Source organism: Pteronotus mesoamericanus, unplaced genomic scaffold (genome assembly GCF_021234165.1).
Source record: "Pteronotus mesoamericanus isolate MK-2021 breed Mesoamerican mustached bat unplaced genomic scaffold, CSHL_Meso_final contig_1189, whole genome shotgun sequence".
Lineage (NCBI taxonomy): Eukaryota > Metazoa > Chordata > Mammalia > Chiroptera > Mormoopidae > Pteronotus > Pteronotus mesoamericanus.
In genome coordinates, this window is record NW_026555038.1 from 2,181,445 (window position 1) to 2,202,976 (window position 21,532).

General features: G+C 55.8%; 2 protein-coding genes across 5 annotated transcripts in view; one reads left to right on the plus strand and one right to left on the minus strand.

Annotated features, from left to right (window-relative positions):
- The window catches only part of RIC3 (RIC3 acetylcholine receptor chaperone), a 51,968-nt gene extending 47,000 nt beyond the window's left edge, over positions 1-4,968 (plus strand). For 2 of the 4 annotated variants that reach the window (XM_054583085.1, XM_054583093.1), the window contains exons 6-7: positions 723-1,112; positions 1,445-4,968. In XM_054583085.1, coding sequence (XP_054439060.1) covers positions 723-1,112; positions 1,445-1,554 — 500 coding nt within the window. In that variant the 3' untranslated portion in view covers positions 1,555-4,968. Of the gene's footprint in view, positions 1-722 lie in introns of all 4 variants that reach the window. The other 2 variants (XM_054583102.1, XM_054583111.1) reach the window with 1 other exon arrangement.
- Positions 4,969-9,150: 4,182 nt separating this feature from the next.
- The window catches only part of TUB (TUB bipartite transcription factor), a 75,461-nt gene continuing 63,079 nt past the window's right edge, over positions 9,151-21,532 (minus strand). The window contains 10 exon segments of the mRNA XM_054583073.1: positions 9,151-9,868; positions 10,326-10,497; positions 10,723-10,821; positions 12,296-12,410; positions 13,259-13,371; positions 13,650-13,847; positions 14,250-14,371; positions 16,739-16,876; positions 20,062-20,224; positions 20,685-20,736. Of these exon segments, the coding sequence (XP_054439048.1) occupies positions 9,735-9,868; positions 10,326-10,497; positions 10,723-10,821; positions 12,296-12,410; positions 13,259-13,371; positions 13,650-13,847; positions 14,250-14,371; positions 16,739-16,876; positions 20,062-20,224; positions 20,685-20,736 (1,306 nt within the window). The 3' untranslated portion in view covers positions 9,151-9,734.

The following is a 21,532-nucleotide window of genomic DNA, read 5'->3' on the forward strand; positions in this document are numbered from 1 at the left end:
TTTGGCAACATTTTCTCTTTTCTCATTATCGAAACTGGGATTCAGTACCAGTATGACTCATTTTGTTTACCAAGTTCTTGTTTTCTTTTGTTCCATTTTGTGAAGACGAAAAAGCCAACAGTGGGGATTCTGTGTTGTGAAAATGCAGTGCTTGTCCTCTGGGACCTTGGGCAGGTCTTGCTAAAGCGCTATTTCTGACACTCGCAAGCCATTTTGATTTTTTTAACTAGTAGGCTTCTTTTCAAAGAGCTTAGTGTTCCTTACCCCCACCCCTACCACGCTTCCCCCCTCCCCAACTCCCGGGGAAGATTTGGAAATGGTTAGGAATAGAAATTATAAACATTAGCCCTGAGCTACGTACTGTCTCCATCTGGTGGTGGTTTTTTCCCTGAGGGCTCATGTTGTTTGTTTAATCTTCACCACCACAGAAGCTAGAGGTGTGAGATTTACTCTCTGCCCTGACCGCCTTGCGCTTGAGAAGGGATTTTTATCTGAATGGGGTTGCATTTCAAAGGGCGCTGGGATTGTCAGCTGGGGCGCTAAGAATTTACTCAAGTGAAACTTTAGAGCTATTAGTCATCTGAGAGATTTTTTTTTTCCTGAGAGATTTCTTGAATGGATTTGTTGGGATGGGGTGGCTGCTGCCTGAGAAACCTTTTTGAGCCAATACTTTATTTTGAAGAGACAGCTTTTGTAAGACTTCGTGTTACTTTTCTCTCTAGGTTACCCTGAAGAGACTTATCCAATTTATGACCTTTCAGATTGCACCAAGCGTAGGCAAGAAACCATCCTGGTGGATTACCCTGACCCAAAAGAGCCCTCTGCTGAAGAAATAGCTGAAAGGGCGGGAGTGCCAGAAGAGTCTGACCACGTGGCCTGGGAAATGCCCATGAACCCCAGAGCCCGGGAAGATCATTCTGTTACCTCATGTGACCCAAAGCCAGAAATGTGTCCCTGCTGTTTTCATGAAGAAGAGGATCCCGCTCTCTTGGCAGAGAATGCTGGATTCATTGCAGACAGTTACAGTGAGCAGGGGGGAGCCACCACAGACGTGTGGCCCCAGGACTTCGGAGAGGAGGGGTTGAGTGTCAGCGCCCTCCGAGCAAGTACAGGTGGCGCAGCGAGGAAGCGGAACCCCCAGGGCTCAGAGTGAAAACAGCCAGTTTGGTGAAGTATCCATTACTCCAGTCCCAAGGTGACCTCTCTCCCTCTCAGATTTCGTCCTTCGCCCTGTACTTTATTCCCAGTGTTTAAATATCATAGCCAATCAGGTCACAACCACGGATGTCACATATCCTCCCTGGTGCTCACTCACCTGTCACCTTGTAAACCATCATAGAGATTAGTAGGAACACAAGGCGGCTTTGCTCTTTTATCTTCCTGCCTTTCTTCCGTCAGAGGATTGATCCACTGAGTAATTATGTTTGATCTATCATAATTACAGATGGGACCATTCAAGGACAGAGGTCCGACAGTCCACTAAGAGTAACAGATGGTTCACCTGTGAACAAACATCAGCTTACACGTGAGGAGGATGTAAGGTGGCAAGAGTGAAGATTTCAGAGTCCAGGATGCCTTACTCTTTGGGCCTTGAGCAGGTTAGTGGTCCCCTGGACTCAAGAACAGAACATTCTGTTTTGGGAGACGATGGGGCCAGAGCAGGGTGGAACTCTGCTCTCTGAGCCCCTTCCTCACAGCAAGGGCCAAAAAACCCGCACTGTCCTGAAAATGAGCTCGGAGGCCTGTTGGGGGACTGTTTTGCTCTCATTTTGCCTGGATCTCTGGCTTCCTTTATCCCTGTTCTGTTTAACAGAACTGCCAAACCAAGAAGCACGACTGTACGTCTCGTCTTCAGTGGCCAGAGGAGGCTGTAGGTAGAGACTTTAGTCCTTGCCCTGCAGAGCCAAGGTTTGAGGCTGCAGGAGAGCCTGCCCAAGGGTATGGTCCTGCCATCAGCCTCAGAAGGCCAGGGGGCCAGTGATGGGAGCCACCCTGTGCCTCTGTGGCCAGTCCTTGCCTTGAAGCTGGCTTTGAATGTTGTGTCCTCTGTGAAATTGGTTTTCACAACCACAAGACTTGAAACAGAAACGAGGAGGACTGAACTTGTAGACAAGGTGCCAGACCGACAGGGAAGTTGCAGAGTGTGTCCGTTGAGAGAACCAGTGTGGCAGTGCCTGGGGAAGAGGCCATTTATTTGTCTGTATTCAGGTATCTGGGTCCCCTGAGACCTGGGGACAGTAGGAAGTGGGTTAGTACTGTAAGGATTTTGACCAAACTACAGGCCTAATTTCTAAGCTGCCATCTGTCTTCTTGAGTCAAGACAGCAGCCGTGTATTCTGTCTCGTGAGGATGAGTGAATCCAGTTTACATGTAAGACCTGAGAGTTTAAAGAGGATGCCTTCCTGAGGACGTTCCCAGTCATGAAATGCGGAAGACGTCAAATTTAAGAAATTATGTAAAGGTAGATGTGGCTTTTAGGGTTTCATAGTTCTTGGCACAAGAGGCCAGGAAAATAAATCACACATATAAGCATACAGCCCACTGTCAGGAGTATGGGATCATTACGGCAGTGGTAGTCACTCCTGGGAGTGTCCTCTTAGGTCAGTGGACTACAGAGAAGTCACTGAAGACTGAGTCTATAGAAAGTTTATTGCATCTGTCTCAGTGTGGAACATTTGATTCACTTGTAACAAATGCAGTTTAAAACGTGCCGTGAACAATCTAGATGTAATGCAATGCTAAAGGTAAACAGTAATGTAGGTGCTCTTTATTCTTTGGATAAATTGTTTTCCATGTCATTTCCCTTACAACACAATGAGGGGTTGATTTATGAGGAGAGTCCTGGGTCCCTCTTTCAAATTTCTTTTCTGTCTTGGGATATGATGCTCTTGTTAGAGATACACGTTTCCTTCTAGCTTATTCATTCATCTATTCATTTGGCAGACACTGCTCAGAACCAGGCAATGGGAACAGAAGGCTCAAGTCCTACCTTTTAAAAACTCTGTTTAATATGGGAGCCTTATCCAATTTATTTTTTTTTAATGAACTAGACACTATAAAAGTGCTCAAGTGCATTCTGCAGGCAGAACTGTGTCAGTCATGACCGTCCCGGCCTGTTCTCACGGCAGGCTCCTGTCAGCCCATAAGCGTTCCAAGTCTTGGCTTTCTCATCTGTAGAGCAGGGGTTCCCCCCGGGGTGGTTCTGAGAATTAAATGACACCGTCAGTGCCTAGAAGACAGCACTGTCCTGTCTTGTGCATGGTAACCGCTCGGTAAGTGGTAGCTAAGTTCTGTGCTATAATTGAGATACGGACCCCAATCTACAGGAAAACAGAGAATTTTTGCCAAAGAACGTTGCTGAGGCAGTGGATGTGGAGGCGTGCTGAGAGACTGGAGCCGGCACGGAGCAGAGGACACGCTGGCAGGAAGAGTGGTGTTGAGGAAGCAGTGGGGTCTAAAAGTATATGGGTGTTCAGGTACTTTGAAGAGGCTGCTATATAAGGCGTTGCATAACCAAGTCTTTATTTTGAATGTTAATATTTGGGGGAAATTGGCTTTTGGAAATGGTTCTGCCAGAAGTACTAAGACCTCATGGTGGCTCTTGCCGCTCTAGGCCTTGGTGAGTTTATATAGCAGGAATATATGTATTTGTCAGAAATCCTATGTACTTCTCAATCATTTCAGATTAGACAGTCCTTTTTTGCACTTTCTAGAGTTATTTTGTCCTTTGGGGATGACCATTACATGTGAACATACAACCCAAGATGACCAAAATCATGGGACTGGTTTTTATTATCATGCCTGAGGCCTCCTTGGTCATTCCTCAGAGGTCATCATTTCTCAGAACTGGTGTGGGCTGTGAGCTTGGTCACTCCCCTCGCGCCAGGTCTGCAGCGGCCCTTGGGCACTGTGGCAGAGCAGTCACGCCTCTGGGGGCAGGTGGTCCGCCTAGGATACATCTGCATCGCCTGGGAGCGGGCTTGGTAAATCAGGTGGGTGACCCAGCCAGGAGATGCTCTTGCCTGGTCCTAGCTGGAGGCACATTGGGCCTCTGGGAAAGATGGCCTAGAGCCATACGTCTGCACCTCAGAGGGCTTGGGTGATCCAACAACTCGCGGTCCAAACTGGGACACCTGGGAAAAGGGAGCTTTAATAATCATCATGCCAGGATAATAGGCATACACCAGCACTATCCTAGACATACGGTCACTGTCCACGGTATTTAAAAAGACTTCTCCTCCACCTGGCCACTAAATGACGAGACCTCCCTCACAATACCCTGCACGTGTCTCTCCTATAGAGGCAGAGGCAGAGCTAAGGAGGCCGCGGTTCCGGCAGGAAACGCTCTTGCCAATGGAAAAACTCCAAACTGGGGGCGATAAAGCAAGCCTCCTTATTACCGCATTCTGAAATCTCCCCTTAACCAGACTGTATTCGAAAGAAAGATGTAGTTCTTCAGCAATATTGAGAAAAAAAGAGGAAGTAGCTGTGACATTTCCTTGACCCTTTTTATACATATCTTTGTAAAATGCACCTAACCTTTCCTCATTTTTCCCCCCGTTTTTCTACACAAATAGGGCAAACTTCTTTTATTAGTTTGTTTCTTCCCTGAGCACGTTTCCTCATTTATGAGGAGTTTAGAATGACACCCACCGTGCAAGGCTGTGAGGATAATGGAGATACGGTTTATAGAGCATCTGTCCCAGGGCGCTGCATGCTGTGGGTGCTCACGACAGCATCACCGCTGTCACAGTGTCCTGTGCTGCTGCTCTGACACCCTCCAGGCTGTGGGCGACTTGCATTTTGACCGCCTCCCTCAGGGTCAGACTGTCACCTTTCATGTCTACTTCCAGCTACAATGGACGGATGGCAGCCTCCCTTGTTCTTGGTTTCAGACCTGCCACAGGCTGCAAAGAAGATTCCCGAGCATGTGGAGTCCTGTTTAAGTGGGTCAGGCTCTGCACAGGGCTAGAGGAATCGAGTGGCTGGGTCTTCATGTTATTTCTAACCTGGGCCTTTCCACCCTTTTTTTTTTTTTTTAAATCTATTATTTATTTATATATTTAGCTCTACGGCCGTTTTTGTTCCTAACGGCCAGGGCCACAGGGGGCTACTCAGGAACCAACAGCCCCTTCTGCAGTTGGTACAGCTGTCCCATACCGTCGGCCCTTACTGTTCTCCCAGGCCTCCCCGGCCTCTGCGTGCCGCTCCGGCCAGCTGTAAACCTGAAGGGCACAGGGAGGACAGCTCTGACCCAGCCGTCACTGTGTCCAAATGCGCTGTGGTACCCTCGTGACCACCGTCCTCCTCCTCCTCACCCCTCAGGCTCGCAGGACAGAGGAATGAATGGTGTTTAAGGAAAAAAAAAAAACAAAAACCTTTTAGGTAAAAAACATTTTTTCTCCTTTTATAGGAAAAAAAGTATACAGTAGTGTTGAAACAGTTCAAGTTTAATTTGTTGATATATGGTCTGTACTTAGACAAACACTTAAGTTATACAACGTACATAATGTCAGCATGGGAAAATACCAACTTTGTCATTGCACATACCAATAAATAAATACATTGATCCAGAAATACCAAAGAGTTTATTCAAAAAGTCAATAAAAGCACAATTTTGCAAGTTCATCTAAAACTCCAGATAATTTTAAACAAAAATAAAATGTCTGACCACTCCAAAATAGGGAAAGACAGTCTTGTGCAAGTAGACATACACATTCTAAGCATTATGAAAACTGGCTATATGTGTGTTCTCAGCAAGAGAAGTGTCACCCATCCTGACCGAGTCCCCTTCGTCACCAAACACAGGGAGAAGGCCAGAGTCGGGCTTCCCTTTCGGAGCCACCCTTAATTACTTTCTAGGAAACTGGATCCTGACCTAACGCCAGCTCTGCCTGGACCTTGGTGGGAGAAGGGGCGGGGGGACTGCAGAACAGAAAAGAAAAAAGGCACAGTGACGAGCTAGAAAAAGTTGTGATGAAAGCAGGGGTCACCTTTCATTCGCCCTGATTCCTGCTGCAAGCTCTGGCAGCCCAGCCGCCTCATTCTGCAGATGAGAAAACAGACCCGAACAATCCGGGGCGTGCTCCAAGTCACACAGCCACCAAGTACAGGGGGCCTTCTGCAAGGAAGACCAGACCTGTCCCAAAACTTCTGCTCTGCTTCTCTCCCATATCCTGAGATGACAGAAAACTGCAAACTGGAAGTATGGGAGGACAGGTGTCCAATAAACTCAAAACAAGCACCCGTCCTTCAGCCTGTCCCCGGGGGCTGCTACAGTTCAACTAGCCAGGGCCCAGGGCAGGGTCCCAACCTGGCCCCGAGTGCTGGGCACCATGAGACAGACTCATCTACCTGGAAAGATGTGCAGAGGGCCACCTGAGGTCACAACCATACCTTGACGGGGTGAGACATTCTGCATTGTCACTACCGTGGGGAAAGCCAGGACCACCCGGGAGGTGGAGCTGCGCTTGCACCTTGGAGCCAGGGACTCGGCCCAGCAGCTGCCTTGCTGCAGGCCCTGCTGGGCAGGGTGCAGGGCCCGCTTAGTGAAATCCCCGCCGCTGCTTGTTACGTTCAGAACCACCTCCAAGTGGGAGGCAAATGCCCCGCTACTTATAGTGCAAAGAAAACCTTCTGCCTCTACAATTCTCTTGCCCTTTTTGTCACTAAAGGAGGCAGGCCCCAGAGGTCCTCTTTCAGCCCGTGATCACCCCACTCCCTGGCTTCCAGCACCTGTGCTCACAGGTCGGGGCCTCACATGCTCCTTCTGAACCAGTGTCATGATTTTTAAGGCACATTCACCAGAGTATGTTCATATTCATCCAAAAGCATGCACACAACACATGGATTTTTTTCAGGTAATGCAAATGGGTAATGAAAAAAAACTTTCTTAGATGATGTTCTTCTAAATCAGAACCCTGGGAGAAAGAGCTGGCACTTTCCCAGGTGTACTTCCTTATCAGAGAGCATTGAATGAACAAAATCCACCAGCGCACCTTACTCCTTTCCTATTTGTTCTTAGAAATATGATTGTAGTAAGAAACCTCAGCTGATTGTTTGCAGATTGCCCTTTCCCCCAAATACACACAGACACAGAGATACAGACAGACAACAGAGCACCTTGGAGCAAGAAGGAAAGAAAAAGAAGAGTCAGGGAAGTGAACCTCACCGCTCTGCACAAGAACTGTTGAGGGCAGAGGGTGTTGAGATTTTGTGTGTGGCCGGAGGGGGAGTTACAGAGCCAGGAGCGGTCACAGAAGAGCTGCCTAAGGTCCCACCTGCCCAGCACCCTTAGGGACTGCTCATTCCATTATCATTCTCTGACCAATAAAGAACTCTTACTAAGGGAGAGGCTGAGCCCAGGTGGTCTCCTGAGTCCCTGGCAGCTTTGAGTCTTTGGGCCCGTAGCTGTGTGGCCAGTGGTCAAGGAAAACCAGCATCATCAGGAATGGGGCTGTAAGAACAGACTTTGCAAGGCTGGGCCTCGAGCAGGTGACTCAGCTGCTCTTGCTTGTCACTCAGTGCCCAGCAGGGGTTTTGTTGCTGAGCTACCCTTCACAGCCAGGCCAGAAAGTTCAGCCCGCATTCCTGACCCAGCCAGCCCCCTCTCCTGTGGACCAGAGGAGAAAGCCGGAGACAGGAGCTTGCCAGTGTGCTTCGGACTTTTGCACTCTGCCTCTAGGATCCCCAGTCTCACTGGGATGCAAAACCTTAAACTCACAGGCCCAGAGGAACACTTCGACCTGACACTAGAGATCACCTAATTTCTATCATCCCAAATGTCAGCAGGTTTCTTCTCAAAGTCAGAAAGGGAAGAGCCAAGCTGGGACTATGGAGAGGTGGCACCACAGGGTTTCATGGGAAGTGAACCAGCCTTCTACAGAAAGTTCTAGGGCCCTCAAAATGCTCCCAAGTAAAGAGCTGTCTAGAAACCAGACCATGTCAACAAAACGAGATCAGCAGAGGGGCCTCTCGCAGCAACATGCCCGAGGTGGGGGCACATCCATGCTGTACCAGGCGCGCCTTGCTCTAAGCATTCAGAACGGTGAGACCTAGGTTGCGAGGCAGTGCGAGCGTGCTACCTCCGCCTAGATCAAAACAACTCCTTCACCTTACCTTGTTTAAAGTATGACTTTTTTTTTTTCTTGAAATCAGTTTCTACACAGCCTTCCCAAGCACACCCACTCCAAAGGGAGGAACCACTGCTTATTTCCCACTGATTTTTGATCTCCATCTGGGCATGTAGCCTCCGCCAGGGTATACAACAAAAAGGCAAGAGATGAGAGTTCCCTAGTCAGGGAGAAAGAGGGCAGGGAGGGGGAGGGCAGGCCCCGCCCTGTAACATGCACACCAGCCCCTCACACTTGGACACAGAAATGGGCAGCAGCCTTCCTAGGCCTGCTCTCTGGGGAGCCAGACACAGGTCTGTCCTCATCAGTGCAAAAAGCCAGGCGGCCTTCAGCAGACAGCGGCCCAGTCTCCTACTGCAGCGGTTTTGACTCGAAACACCAACTCTGACGTTGCTGCCTCTGGAATCAGGCCAAGGGGTAAGGGCATCTGGACTGGGCCCCAGGGGAGTCCTGAAAGCCACAGAGAGTGGTTTCTTAGGGAATGGAGGGAACAAAGACGTCCAGTGAGCTGAAGTTCTGAATTCTGCCACTAACCAGCCAGGTGACCCAGAGCAAGTGCCATTTTCTGAGTGATTTGCCTAAGGTGACAGAGTTGTACTAGTTGATCTCTACGGGTCCTGCCACCTCCAGTCTTTGTGGTTCTAAAACATTGCCTGCTCCCCTCACCCTAGCCCATCCCTGCCCACGAAGAACCACACGGGGAAGCCTGGGCAGCCCAGACCTAGGCTGACTGCGGCAGGGGCTGCAGCACAAGCAAGAGCACCTGGGGCTGCCCAGCCACAACCCCAGGCACGCCTCCCTGACTGCCCCGTCCATGTTTCCTGTGCAGAGGCTGCTCAGGAGGGAGCGCTCGGGGTAGCTGACAGGGCTCCCAGGACGGCCCCGACCCAGAAAGCCTGTTCCGTGCACTTCCCATCTGCTGAGCCTGTGTCCTGCAGGCCCATCCACTGAGACATCTGGCCTTGAGGGCCAGCCTCCAGCTGCCTCTGTGCAGAGAAAATCCTAGAGAAATCCAGTGAGCTACAACCCTAAGCCACCAGCCAATTCCCACCACCAGACCCCTGCAATCTTCGAAGGTCCTGCCACTCACCCTTCCCCATCCCCAGTAACCTTGCCCAGGCCCGGCTGAGGCCTCCTGAAGTCAGGACTTGCCGCAGTTAAGGGCCAGGCTCAGCCACCAAGCCCTTTGCTTTGTGAAGGTGGTGTGCCCCTCACTGTCGGGGATCCACTGCCATCTGACTCCGGGCCGAGTGGCTGGCTGGGTCATGGGAGCCTGGCGTTGTGCTTCCTCTCCCTCACCTCTGCCTGCCTTCCCAGCTGACGAGGCTGCCTGGCTTGGCAAACGTGACTGCAGCAGGTTGCTAACCCAAGAAGGGGGGTGTGTGCCTCGCAGTGCACAGAATTCACTCTGGTCCCTTTACACACACCCCACTCCTCTGTCTCCGTAGAGGCAGCCAGTTCCTGGCTGGCCCAGCCAGGGAGCCTGCTGAGAGCCAAAGGTTCGACTGGCAGGAGGCCTATGTACAGGGGGTAGGCAGGGCTGTCTCTGCAGGCAGGCAGCTCCACTCCAGGCTGGGCAACCTCAATGGCACGAGGAGGCCTCTATTCACAGGCCAGCTTGCTGTCGAAGCTGGACAGGGCAATGGCAAAGGCCTGCAGCGCACACAGCGGGTAGTTGTAATCCATGGTGAACACGTCCTCTGCCACACGGCCAAACTGCATCACGATGTAGTCCGCTGGAGCCAGGCACAGGTGTAGACAGACAGGGAGGGAAACAGAGTGAGGATGGTAGAGATGGGGAAGGTCAGACAGACACCCAAGTCACAGGAAGGAAGAGAAAGCGCGAAGCAGTGATGCCAAGGGAATCCCAAAGGAGGTAAAACAGTCGGTTGGGGGAAGGGCAGGAGAGGGAACAAATGGCAAAGGAGAAAGTTGCACACAAACACCAGGAGATGGGGAAGACAAGAGAGTCCATCCCCAGGATATTCCCACACCTGAGACTGCTGGGTGCCCAGAATCTAGGGTCAGGGCTCCAAAGAAGCTTCCAAGATCTCCCAGTCATTATGGTTCTTTAAGCTGTATAGCCCGTGTCCTTAAGCACTGGCCTATACGGGCGGGGCTCGTGAGCTGCACCCTGAGCTCAGAGCCCTGGCTAGCATGTGGGCAGTAAGGAGTGAGGGCTGACACACTCACGGTCATTGCCATGGATGATCTGGAAGTTCTTTACAGAGGCCTGTGTGACGCGCCCGTGGAAGTTGAGTACGTAAGACTGTGTGTCGTCGTTCCAGACAGGCGTCTTGTTTTGTAGCTCAATGATGGTCTCCGTGTGCTTATTCTGCCAGCGCGCTAGCAGCGTCTCATGCTCCTGGAGAGCAGACCCACCTGAGCTAGGCCCAGGCCTTGGCACCATGCCTGACCCAGGGCTCATGGGATCTGGCCCAAGGCTGGGGGTCCTTAGACTTCCCTCCGCTCCCAGGGCTTCTCACACTCAGCCTCCCACGGCATAGACACGCCAGCTGGGGGTCTGCCCTTAGAGGCTCATGCAGAGGCTGGGATGATGGGTAAGGGGTGGGGTGGGGGAGAAACTCACGTTGCGGGGCCGAATACAGACTCTCTCGTGAACCATGTTCATGCCAGGGACAATCACACTCATCTTCCGCGGCCCCTTAAAACCTAAGACGTTTGTCTCCTGGGAAACAGAACAGTGGCCTCCTAAGGACTCTACTCACTACTGGGGAGGCTGGAATGGAATGATGATGATGAGCTAGTTCTCACCATCTGCACTTGAACATCGAAGGGGCATCTCTCAATTTAGCATGTCCAGAACTGAGCTCCCGAATCTCTGCCCAAACCAGCTCCCCTCTCAGTCCTCTTTGCTTCACTTCATAGCAGCTCAGGCAAACGGCCTGGGGTCATACTTGACTCCTCCCTTTCTCTCACATCCCACCTTCTGACCCATCCGCTAATGCTTCAGCTCCACCTGCAGATCACATCAAGAATCCGATCACTTCTCACCACCACCATCTCTCACTGAGGTCACAGGAATAGACTTCAGAGGTCTCCTTGTTTCCACCCTTGACCGCTCTCCCCCTCCTCCCTGTCACCTGGTCTCCCCGCAGTGGCGAGTGGTCCTGCTAAGTCACATCGTTTTCCTCCCTAGTGCAGAGTAAACACTGAAGGTCTTGCCTCAACCTGCAAGGCCTCCCAGGACGTGGCCCTGCTTCCCCCTGCTCACCATTCGCTCCCCCCGCACTCACGCGTCCTCGCTGTCCCCACCTCCAGGCATGCAGGCCCTGCGCGCACTCTGCACGCCCCTCTCCCCAGGACCGACAGGCCGGCTCCCCCCGCCCCCCGCCCTGGGTTTCACCCAGTGCCACCTCAGTGAGGCCCTCCCTGCCGGCCTTCCTCAACGCTCACACACACCTGCTCACTTCACAGCCCTCTTCCCTGTTTTTTCATCTTAGTGTTTATCAGGAACGTACGTATTTTGCTTATATGCTTATTTTATAGATTATCTCTCCTACTAAGTTTAAGTCCTTTAGTATCCTCAGTGCCTCAAGTAGTTTCTGGAACACAGCTGGGGCTCAGTATTTGAAGCTATTCGGACTGCCTCCCCAAGGTTGACCAGCAGGTGGCACCATAGGACCATACAAAAAAAAACCCTGGCACACCAGCCACGGACTCCTAGGCCTTCAGTGAGGTGCTCACACCCAGGCTGATGGGACTACTGATTCCTCAATTTTAAATGAGGTGAAATCCCCGGTACTTAAATTCCTGTTTGGCCGTGTACGAACTGTGTAACATTGGCAAGTGATCCAACCTCTGAGCTTCAGTTTTCTTATATATCTAATGATAAAAATAGGATGGAGCTCTTCGACTGAGCATTCAGTGAGATGATTGTGCAAAGGGCCTTGTAGTCCATGCCGGATGTCCAAGGCAGGAGCAAAGGGATGCGCAGACGAAAACCCAGGCCCCCTGCCACCTGCACTCCAGGAGGCCTGGTTCCCAGGGCTCTCCCAGGCAGGGGCCGCTCCGCCAAGGACAGCCCTCCATCTGAAGCCTGACTATCCGCAAAGACAGATGGGCCAGCCCACAGCTCAGGCAGCAAGTCCTGAGTGCCATGTCTAACTTGGGGACCAGGGACCCAGGAACCCAGGACTCACGTAACACACAGCTGCCAGCTCCTGGCGCAAGGTTCCACTTTCCAAGGTAGAAGATGCCTTCTGAGGGTTGACTCCATTGTCATAAACGGTGAACTTAGTGCCCATGAGGTTGGACCTGCAGGGCAGGCACAGTCAGTACATGGTCACACACCCTCTGCCCCAGGGCAGCAAAGAGCTACCAGCATGTCCTATGAGGAGCCTGCAAAGCACCCTGGGCGGAGCTGGGAGTCCACCTGGGGGCGCACTGCTCACTGGATTCCCACCTTTAAGGGCAAAAGGCCTGGACTTGCTCTGAGTTGAATCAAAGAGCATCTTGGTTCAGTGAGGGAAATCTCGGAGGTCAGTCTGGGTTCCAGAGAATGTTCCCCTGGAGGAACAGACGTGAGCGTACAGAACAGCACCTGGCAGGACAGCAGAGGGGCCTCGGCCCCCCACGGAGGCGAGACAGGATGATCTCCGTCTGTCCGAGCCAGCCTGTGAGCCTTGGTCCAGGCCCCATCTCCACGGCTTTGGCTCCTTACCTCTAAGCTCGATTTACGTTCCCCAAACCTGGCACTCTGTTCCTCAGCAAACCCTCCTCCCCCGAGGTGAGCTCAGAACTTTCCCCCACACCAAGGCTGCTCTCTCTTCTGTCAATGACTCACTCTCAGCCCTGCCCACGGACCAAGGTGACTCCTCCATGGTGGCCAACATCATCAGAGACAACCCGGGGTTTGATGTGCCACTCTCGGTGGGCCTGTTCGCCCCTCCCCACCCCCACCCTATCCCCCCGCTGGGAGCAGCTTAGGGCAGGGTGTGTGAGGCCCATCTCCAAGTCTGGCTCAAGGCTGGCACGGAGCCGATAGTTGGACCTAAGGGACAAGAGGATCCAAGGAGAAGATCCGACTGCTGGCCTCGATCAGCGACGAAATGCCCTCTAGAGAGCCTGCCCCACCCACCCCCTTCCCAGGGGATGTGCGGTACCGTAGTTTCCCCACGTAGCTGTCCCCTCCTCGAGACAAGTCTGTTGGGTCCACGGAGATGAGGTAATTGGAAGTTTTACTCTTCTTTCTCTTCCTTCCCGCCAGGAGGAACACCTTGGGGAGTAGAGTAAGGTCACACCCGGGGCCCGGCCTCTGGTCCACACACAGGCATGGGGCACTCACACGGGGGTTTTCTCTCCATTGGCTCCCGAACACAGTGTGCGCGCGCACACGCGCGGGCAGGCGCAGACACATGCAGTGGCCAGGCGTGAGGCCTTCTGTCTCCCTGGGGGAACTGACAGGTCAGGGCTGGTACTGAGGCTCCCGGTCACAGTCTAGCCCCCCCGGGTCTCAGGCCTGCCCAGGTGAAGCACAGTCCAGGCCAAGCTCACCTTCTTCCCATCCTCTCGGTCCAGGTGCAGGAAGTAGGTGGGGTACATCCCTCGGTCCATCCCCTTCTTGTCCCGCGTGATGCGGCACTTGATGGTGATACCCTGGGGGGCTGGCCTCAGCGCAAACTCCTCAAGATCCTCGACCTCAACTTCCACCGAAGGCTCTGGGGCTGTCGGGCTGGGGGCTGAGGCTGCCTCCTATGGGGGAGAGAGCAGGAGCCTGAGCCCTGGGGACCCTGAGCCATTGAAATTGGGGGTCTGGGATCCAGAGCTGACCCCTGATGTGCTGGCGGTGGGAGAAGGGCCGCCTGGACCTGGGCCATCTATCAGCTGTCTTCCCAGCCCTCCCCTCCCTCAGCATCCCTGGGGGCAGGTTCTCAGAGGTCTCCTGTCCGACCCCAGCTCCCCTGCCCCCCTGGCCAGGCTGAAGAGAATGGGAGGTAGGGTGGGAGGACAGGAGAGCCCAGGCCAGAGAAGCTCTAGACAGGCAGCTGGGCCCAGGCCCAGGCAAGCCACTCACTGCCATTTCTCCACGCTCATCCCCCCTCCAGCCGGGATGACCCGTCCCCTGCACACTGCTGTCCACCCTTCCTCGCTCACCCTGATGGACTTCTTGCTAGTAGCGGAGCTGGGGCGGGTGTTGCTGTTTAGCTGGGAGGAGCTGGAGCTGTTCTCGTCCTCGTCGTCCTCCTCCTCCTCAAAGCTCATGCTACTGGAGACGCCTGGACCAGGTGGAGGAGCAGGAGGAGGAGGACTGGTCTCTCTCTCTCACACACACACCCTGCTCACAGGCACCGAGTCAACCGTGCCTGCGTGTGCGTGCGCACACACGCACACACACACACACACCAAATGTGCACACATTGTTCACACACACGCTCCCACACATATCCCAGTGTACACAAGGACACACACTCTCAGGTGCATGCTGGGACTGGACATGATCCGTAGGGTGCGCACCCCGCCCCCACCTTTAGGTCTGTCCCTCCACCAGACCCCTCTTCCCCAGCACTCGCAATGCCCGCCTGCTGTGTAGCAAGGCCCAAGGAGCCGACCCTGCGCTGGGAGCTTCCGTTTCTTGTCTCAGGGTTACCAGAGGCCTTGGCAGGCACCTGCCTGGGAAAGGCCCAGCCTCTTACTCAGCCCCATGTGCAGGGCTGACCCCTCTCCCCAGCCTGCCTTTGGCCCTCTGTGTCCTCCTCCCCCCCGAATGCCGTCTGCAGCCTCAAGTTACCCCAACAGCCTCTTCTCCAGGAAGCTGGCCCTGATCCAGTTTCTCAGAATGTGGACACTGCCAGGCTTCCCTCCGCTGCCCCACACCAAGGGCTCGCTGCGGCAGGGGTCACGGGGAAGGAGCTATCTGGGCAGCAGCTTTCCTGGGGGGGGGGGGTCTGCCCTCCTCTTGGCATCCTGGCCCTGCTCCCCTAGCTCAGCAGATGGGGAACATTTTACAGAAGGCGCTTTTGCAAAGGAAGCAAAGGGAAAGGAAATTGGACCCCAAACCGGGGCCTCCCTAGAGACAGGCGATATGGGTGGGGGAGACAGGGCTGGTGGCCCTACTTCACTCTTCTTTCCCTTAACTTGGCCTTACCAGGAGCTGCTGCCCAAGTTTCTCATGGGTCTCCAAGTGCGCCCCGCCACCGGGGTCTGGGAGGGGTTGGAACAGACACAGGAAGGCCATGCTCCCGAAGAAGGGTGCATCTGAGAACCTGGGACTGAGCTTTGGGGGTGTCACTGGACCCCCACGGGGCTCACCCTTCCTCAGCATCGTGGCACGGAGGTCCTGCCCGCTGGGCCGTGCGCCCCCACCAGCTGCCGTCTCCCCCGCGTCCTGTGCGTGGTCTGACTGGCCCACAGTCAGGATCTGCACTGGGCCCCGGGCCTCAGACTTGTCTTCTGCCAGAGCCGCTGGCCCGCCAGTGCCTGCAGGCCATGGATATGCCTGAGTCCCGTCCAGGGGCTAGGGGGAGGGCGAGCTGGACCCAGAGACGTCCGTGGAGTGGGTAAGGGATGAGTAGGGGGACCCTCTGCAAAACTATCTGCAAGGCTGACTTTGAAAACTAATGACTGCTGTCAGCCTCTTAAAGGTGGGCAAGCTATGATGGGACATGTGTTTTATTACTTCTGCTGTTTCCCCAAATTAGTTGCCGAGGGTTGGTTTGAAATGTCTCACACCCCAGGAAGAAGGCAGCCATCTACACAGCCAACTGCCCAGTGAGAAAGACAAGATGCAGAAAAAGGACCCAGCCAGGCCCCAGACCGCCACTCGTTCGCGGACGTGGCCAGCTACTGGTCAGTGCTGGTGTTCATGCTCTCTCTCGCTCTCGCACACACACACATACACAGTAAACTCGCACGTCATTAGAAACATACGGGGCCCCCTGAAAATGGCTAAGGCTGGCATACACTCGCCTTCCCAAATGGAGGCTCTCCCATCCCATGTAAACCTTCCCCACCAAGCTGCCGCAGAAGCAAGGCCTGGCCCCCCGATGTGGCGGCCACCCTGTCTGGGTGGGCTATGTCCAAAACGCAGCCGTCAGCGCCAGAAGCCTGTGGACCCTGGCGACCCACAGTCCCACTGTGACCAGAGCCTGGAGACAGGACTCGGGGCAGGGGTCACCGTAACCATCCTTGATCTCTGGGGATCTTTTCTAGAGCAAGAGGAGCAGGGAAACAGACGGTTGTGTGTGGGTCCCGAGGGCGGCCCTGGGACTAGAGCCGAGGAGCCCACACAATGACTGGGAGGCTGCATGCGGATGGGCCGGGTCGCCTGGCAGGCAGGCTGCGCTTGGATGGAGTGTCCTGGGTCAGGATGGAGGTGAGCGTCCTCGGGCTGGGCAGGGGCTCTGGGCCACGGCAGAGCTGGGCTCCACTTCCCGGCAGTCTGGAGGGCCTGCCCCAACACCCACGGGCCAGCCAGGTGAGGCCTGTGAGCCAGCTGGGCGGGGCCCTGAGTGCATTTGGTGCCTTCAAGGCGGCGGGGGGGGGGGGGGGGCTCCCACCCTGTTCCTCCAGGCCAGGAAGATACGGCCCCCCCCCCTCGGAGGGGGCCAGGCTCTTGCAGAGGGCTGCAGGGAGGGTAAGCCAACCTTTGTGCTTCCCCTTCTTCTCCTTCCTCGAGGCCCCGCCCTGCGCGGCGGCTGCTGCCTTGGTTCTCTTGGCTGAGGCTGGTGCTGTTGAGCGGGTGGCTCCCAGCTGCACACTAGCAAGTGAGTCAGCCTCTTGAACTGCTTGGGAAGGAGCCCGAGACAGAGAGAGAAACGGGGACTAGGTAAGGCCAGAGCTCCAACTCGAACACACTCCTCAGCCCCACATTCCCTGGCTCCCCCACCAGCTCCGAGCTCTTGCAGGGCCTCTGTGCCCCCCATCTCTACCAGGCACAGGTGCCAGGGCACGGAGGTGGCACCCCCAGCCCAGTGTGATAAAGTCAAAAGCCTGCCCACTCCACAATCAACCAGGACGCAGAGCAGTGGAAGCTCTGGGCCAGCAAACCATCTGAGCCTGGGCAGGGGGAGGGGGAGTGTCTGGGAGAATGCGGGCCACCAAAGATGGTGGGTGAAGACAGAAAAGGCCACACGTCTTGGAAGAGACCACAGCTGGAGCAAGCACTTGAGGGGGCCTGCGCTGGCCCTCCCGGGCGAGTCCACGGCAGCCTGCGGTGCAGAGCGCCCTGAGCAGGACAGTCACTCTGGAACACACGGAGCTGCGCACATTAACAGAGTCGCCTCAGAAGGGTCACAGCGGGGGGCCTCCAGGTTCTCCGGGTGCCGGGACCCTGATCTGCTCCAGGTCCCAGCATTGTTTCTCATTGCTTTTCATCTTAAGATAAAGACCAGCATTCTCCCGCAAGTCTGGTTCCTCCATCTTCCCCTTGGCCTTGGCCTGACTGCAAGTGCCTCACCCCAAGTCCCCAGACATGCCATGCTCCTTCGGTGCCTGTGCACACTGGGCTCCCTCTTGCTGCAGGGGCCTTGCCCTCACTGCCCCACGGCCTGGTGGCCTGGTGGCCTGCCGGCCGGCTGGCCGGCCTGCCTGCCTGCCGCCGCCGCTCCCGCCGCCCCCTCCACCTTGCAGGCTCCAGCTCCTCGGGGCGGCCTCGCCTGACCCCTCGTCTGGGAGCAGCAGCCCTGTCACTCACACACATGGCCTGGCTTCTTTCTGCAAAGCACAGATGTGACCGACGGTAAGGTCCCCTCGAGAACAGTGACCACACCGTCTGGTTCACCCTGGATCCCCAGCCTCTGACACAGAAGGTGACACAAAGTGTGCCCTCAATGAATATTTAAGGGCTGGATGAACATACAATGTGAATGAGCAGGGCCGGTGGGTCAAAAAGTGTTTCCCAGGGTAAACCCCGCAGTTCTGATTTTTGTCAAACTCCCCTTGTATTTACCACCAAGAACCAGCAGAGGGCAGAGCAGGAGGCAGCTAAGGCTGCAGGCAGGGCCGCGGGGCTCTAGGTAATGCCAATCCCAGGCCAGCCAGCCACGGGCACAGCAGCCTTCTCGGAGTTGCGTCCATCTCTCAGGGCCGAGCAAGAGAAGCCGTGTGACCCAGCCTGGCTGGGCTCTCGGCAGAGAGCAGCAGCCACTCGCTGGAGCTTGAAACACACGAGAGCTGCTTCGATGTGCAAGGTCTGGAGACAGACCTTTTCTCATTTACAAGAGAGGACACAAACCCAGAGAGGGTCAGTGTCCTGCTCACAACCACAAGCGAGCAGGTGGCTGGCAATGGCACGACTAGAAACACCGCCTCCTGATGTGTAGTTTCTTTGGCCCTTTCTGTAGGCCTGACACACACTTCAGTGCTCAAGAAACACCTGCCAAAATGACTATGTCAGTGTCTTCGAAGACTGTCTCAAAGCCTCAAGGCATTGGCCTGTGGCCCACACTGGCAGGGCCTGGAGTCCCAGGAGCAGGCTGCCAGCCCATGTGCGGCCTCGGACGGTCAGGCGCCAGGCTTGGCAGGGGCCGTGACGCCCACACGGCAGCAGGCCAGGCTCCACAACAGGAGATGCCCTCTCGGCCGGGCACTGCTGCTACCCTCGGGATGGTGCTCACAGAGGAGGTGTGAGGCGGAGGCGGCCGGGAAAGGGTGGGGCCCGGGCTGGGGTCCGCAAGCAGCAGCAGCCTGAGCTGCCGGTCTGCGACGGCAGCGCTGGGCCAAGGTCCCTGTCCCCACGCTCTGAAGGGCCTCTCAGGCAGAGTACAGACATACCAGCAGCGGAGGCCCTGGGTGCTGAAGCCCACACAAGAGAATCACTACAATGGACCTTCCCATCAGGGAGGCGACAACAACATGGTGGAAAGGCCGTTTGCAGCCTGAGAGGCCTGGGTTCAGAGCCTCTCACCCCGAGGCTCACTAGCAAATACCGTGGGCAAATCGGTAACGACCTCAGAGCACAAATGCTTATTGATCGTGGGGGATGAGTTATTGTGAGGAATAAATGAGGTAACGCAAGTAGAGCACCTAGCTCCGTGCCTCACCACTGGCAGGTGCCTTGTCCCGGGTGCTGTGCCGGGACTGGGCACAAGGTGCTGCCCTCCAAGGCACAGAATGAGCACCGGGGTGTGGGGAAGGCCCAGCAGTTAGAGGAGAAAGGATAGTTAGCTCTGAGCTGACAGGCAACTACCAGCAGCTCGAAGTGGCTGGAGGCTGCAGGTCCTGAAGAAGCTAAGGTTCCTTCCAAATGCAAAAGCCGGATGCTACCTTCTCAGTCACCATCTGACAGAAAAGTCCCTGGGATGACCTGTACCAGCAGGGGGCAAGGGAGGACTAGGTCTGAGGCCCTCCTTTGGGATCAGAGAAACCAACCCTTTGTCCCTGCCTTGGGTACTCTTACCCTAACCTACAGGAGGGGTGGGGGTCCCTAACTCAGGGAAGCAATGGAGCCACCCCACCCCCACCCCCAGGATGAGCTGCAGAGAATCTCCCCCCCCTGCCACCCCAACTCGTGGGCTCTGCTGAGAAGCGAGTGTGCAAAGCCGGGACAGCTGAAGGCTGCTGGTCACCACGGCTCTGGGCAGCTCAGAAGCCAGGCCCACGGAAGGTGTGGGAGGCCCAGGAGAGGGGCCATGCGTGTCTGTCTTGGGAGACAAGAGCTGGTGAAGGCTGTTGAGATGGATTCCTCTCGGGAAGCAGAACACAGGTGGGGAACAGGCCCTTCTCTGCTTCCAGGAGCTGCCTCCTGCTCTCAGTGAACTTCTCCAGATCAGAAGCCTGGACTTCTGAACTCCCAGATCCATCACGTTTTAGCTTCTGGCTCTAGCGCCTGACCCAGGAGTCCGGGGCTCCAGGTCCTAGCCTCTCCCCACCCAACCCACTCGGCAGTCCCCCCGGCTGGGAGCCATACTCGGCCTGCGCACGCACGCCTGATAGAGGACCCCTTGCCCGCCCCAAGGGGAGGGTCTACCTTGGTAGCTGGTGCTGCCACTGCTGCTGAGGTAGGACTCCACCAGGGGGGCCTGCTCCTCTGACTGCCGGGCCCGCCGGCTCCGGGGCCGCCCATCGGCGTTGGCCTGCACCATCAGCGGCTCCTGGCGCTTCTTCTTCTGCTTCTGCTCCAGCAGGGCCCGCTGCAGAGGCGGCGGACAGGCACAGAGGTCAGCGGGCTGGAGAGGGCAGCCAGCCGCCTCCCCCGAGGGGCCGCTCCCACACTGCTTGCTCCGCGCGCTTCTACAGGTCGCCAGGGGGTCCAAAGCCCACTCAGGGCCAAGGTTTCATGTCTTGGTACCCCAAGACATGGAGTCCAGGAAAAGGAGGCAAAACTCAGCCCAGGGAGCTGTCTTGGCAGGACCACAGCACAGACACCCAGCCCTCCAACCGCACCCGCTTCAGCTGCACATCTTACCAGCTGCTGGGCTGGTAAAGGAGAGAGCTGCTTCCGGGAGGGCCCTCTCCCCACCAGTCAGGATCACCCCAGGATGGAGCAGTCCTCCCTCTGCACCCTGAAGATCCCAGCCCGGACTCTGGCCGGGGTGACGAGGGCTGGCTCCCCTCCCGCCCAGCCTCAGCCTCAGCCTCAGCCTCACTCACCTGCCGGTCAAGCTTCTGCTGCCTCAGGTTGCTGCCCTCATCATCTAAGACACTGCGGAGGGAGAGAGGGGTACTCAGGGCCTGTCCACGAGGTGCCAGGATATAGCCCAGAGCCCACCCAGTGCAGAGTTCCTTAAGCCCCTCCCATCAAGGCCGCTGTGCCCCGGGAGAGAGGACTACCGGGGAACCAGCTCGAGACAAAAGGCCTGAGCCTATTTCTGCCTCTCTGGGAGCTTACCTCCTGCTGGGATCCCAGCTGTCCCAAGGACTCCCCGCCAGCCTGGCCCCCGTGATACAGGAGACTTTCCTCTTGCGCCCATGAGCAGGGCCTGACTGGGTCCCAGGGGAACCTGCCCAGAGGCATCGGGCACAGGCCAGGCCCAAGGCCAAGGCTTCCAACCCCTCAGATCTCAGGAGCTCATCCCCTCATCTTTCGTCCTTTCTGGAGAAAGTGGGGTCCTCGAGGGCAGACCCTTTCCCCATGGGCCCAAAGCCGGCTCCTGGCTCTCCAGGTGGCGGAGTGGTGCTGACGCTGCTCACCGAGGCCGAGGGTCCCCTCCTTAGGGGAACAGAGGCCGAGCGACCAACTAGTCCCTCAGGGCAAGGCGCTAGTTTGGGCGGGGACGTCTGCAGAGCAGACCTCACATCAACACATGGTCCAGCAGCCAGCCCCTGGGCCCCTAACTGGCCACAGACATGGCGCCAAGGCAGCACCAGGGCATCAAAGCCTTGAGACCCTGAGGTGACGGGACAGGCGGCGTCGCCTCACACAGACTGGCCCTGCCTCCCAGGAAGGCAGAGTGTAGTAAGGAGCTGGTCATTCAAACCACTTAATTTTCTTTCTAGTC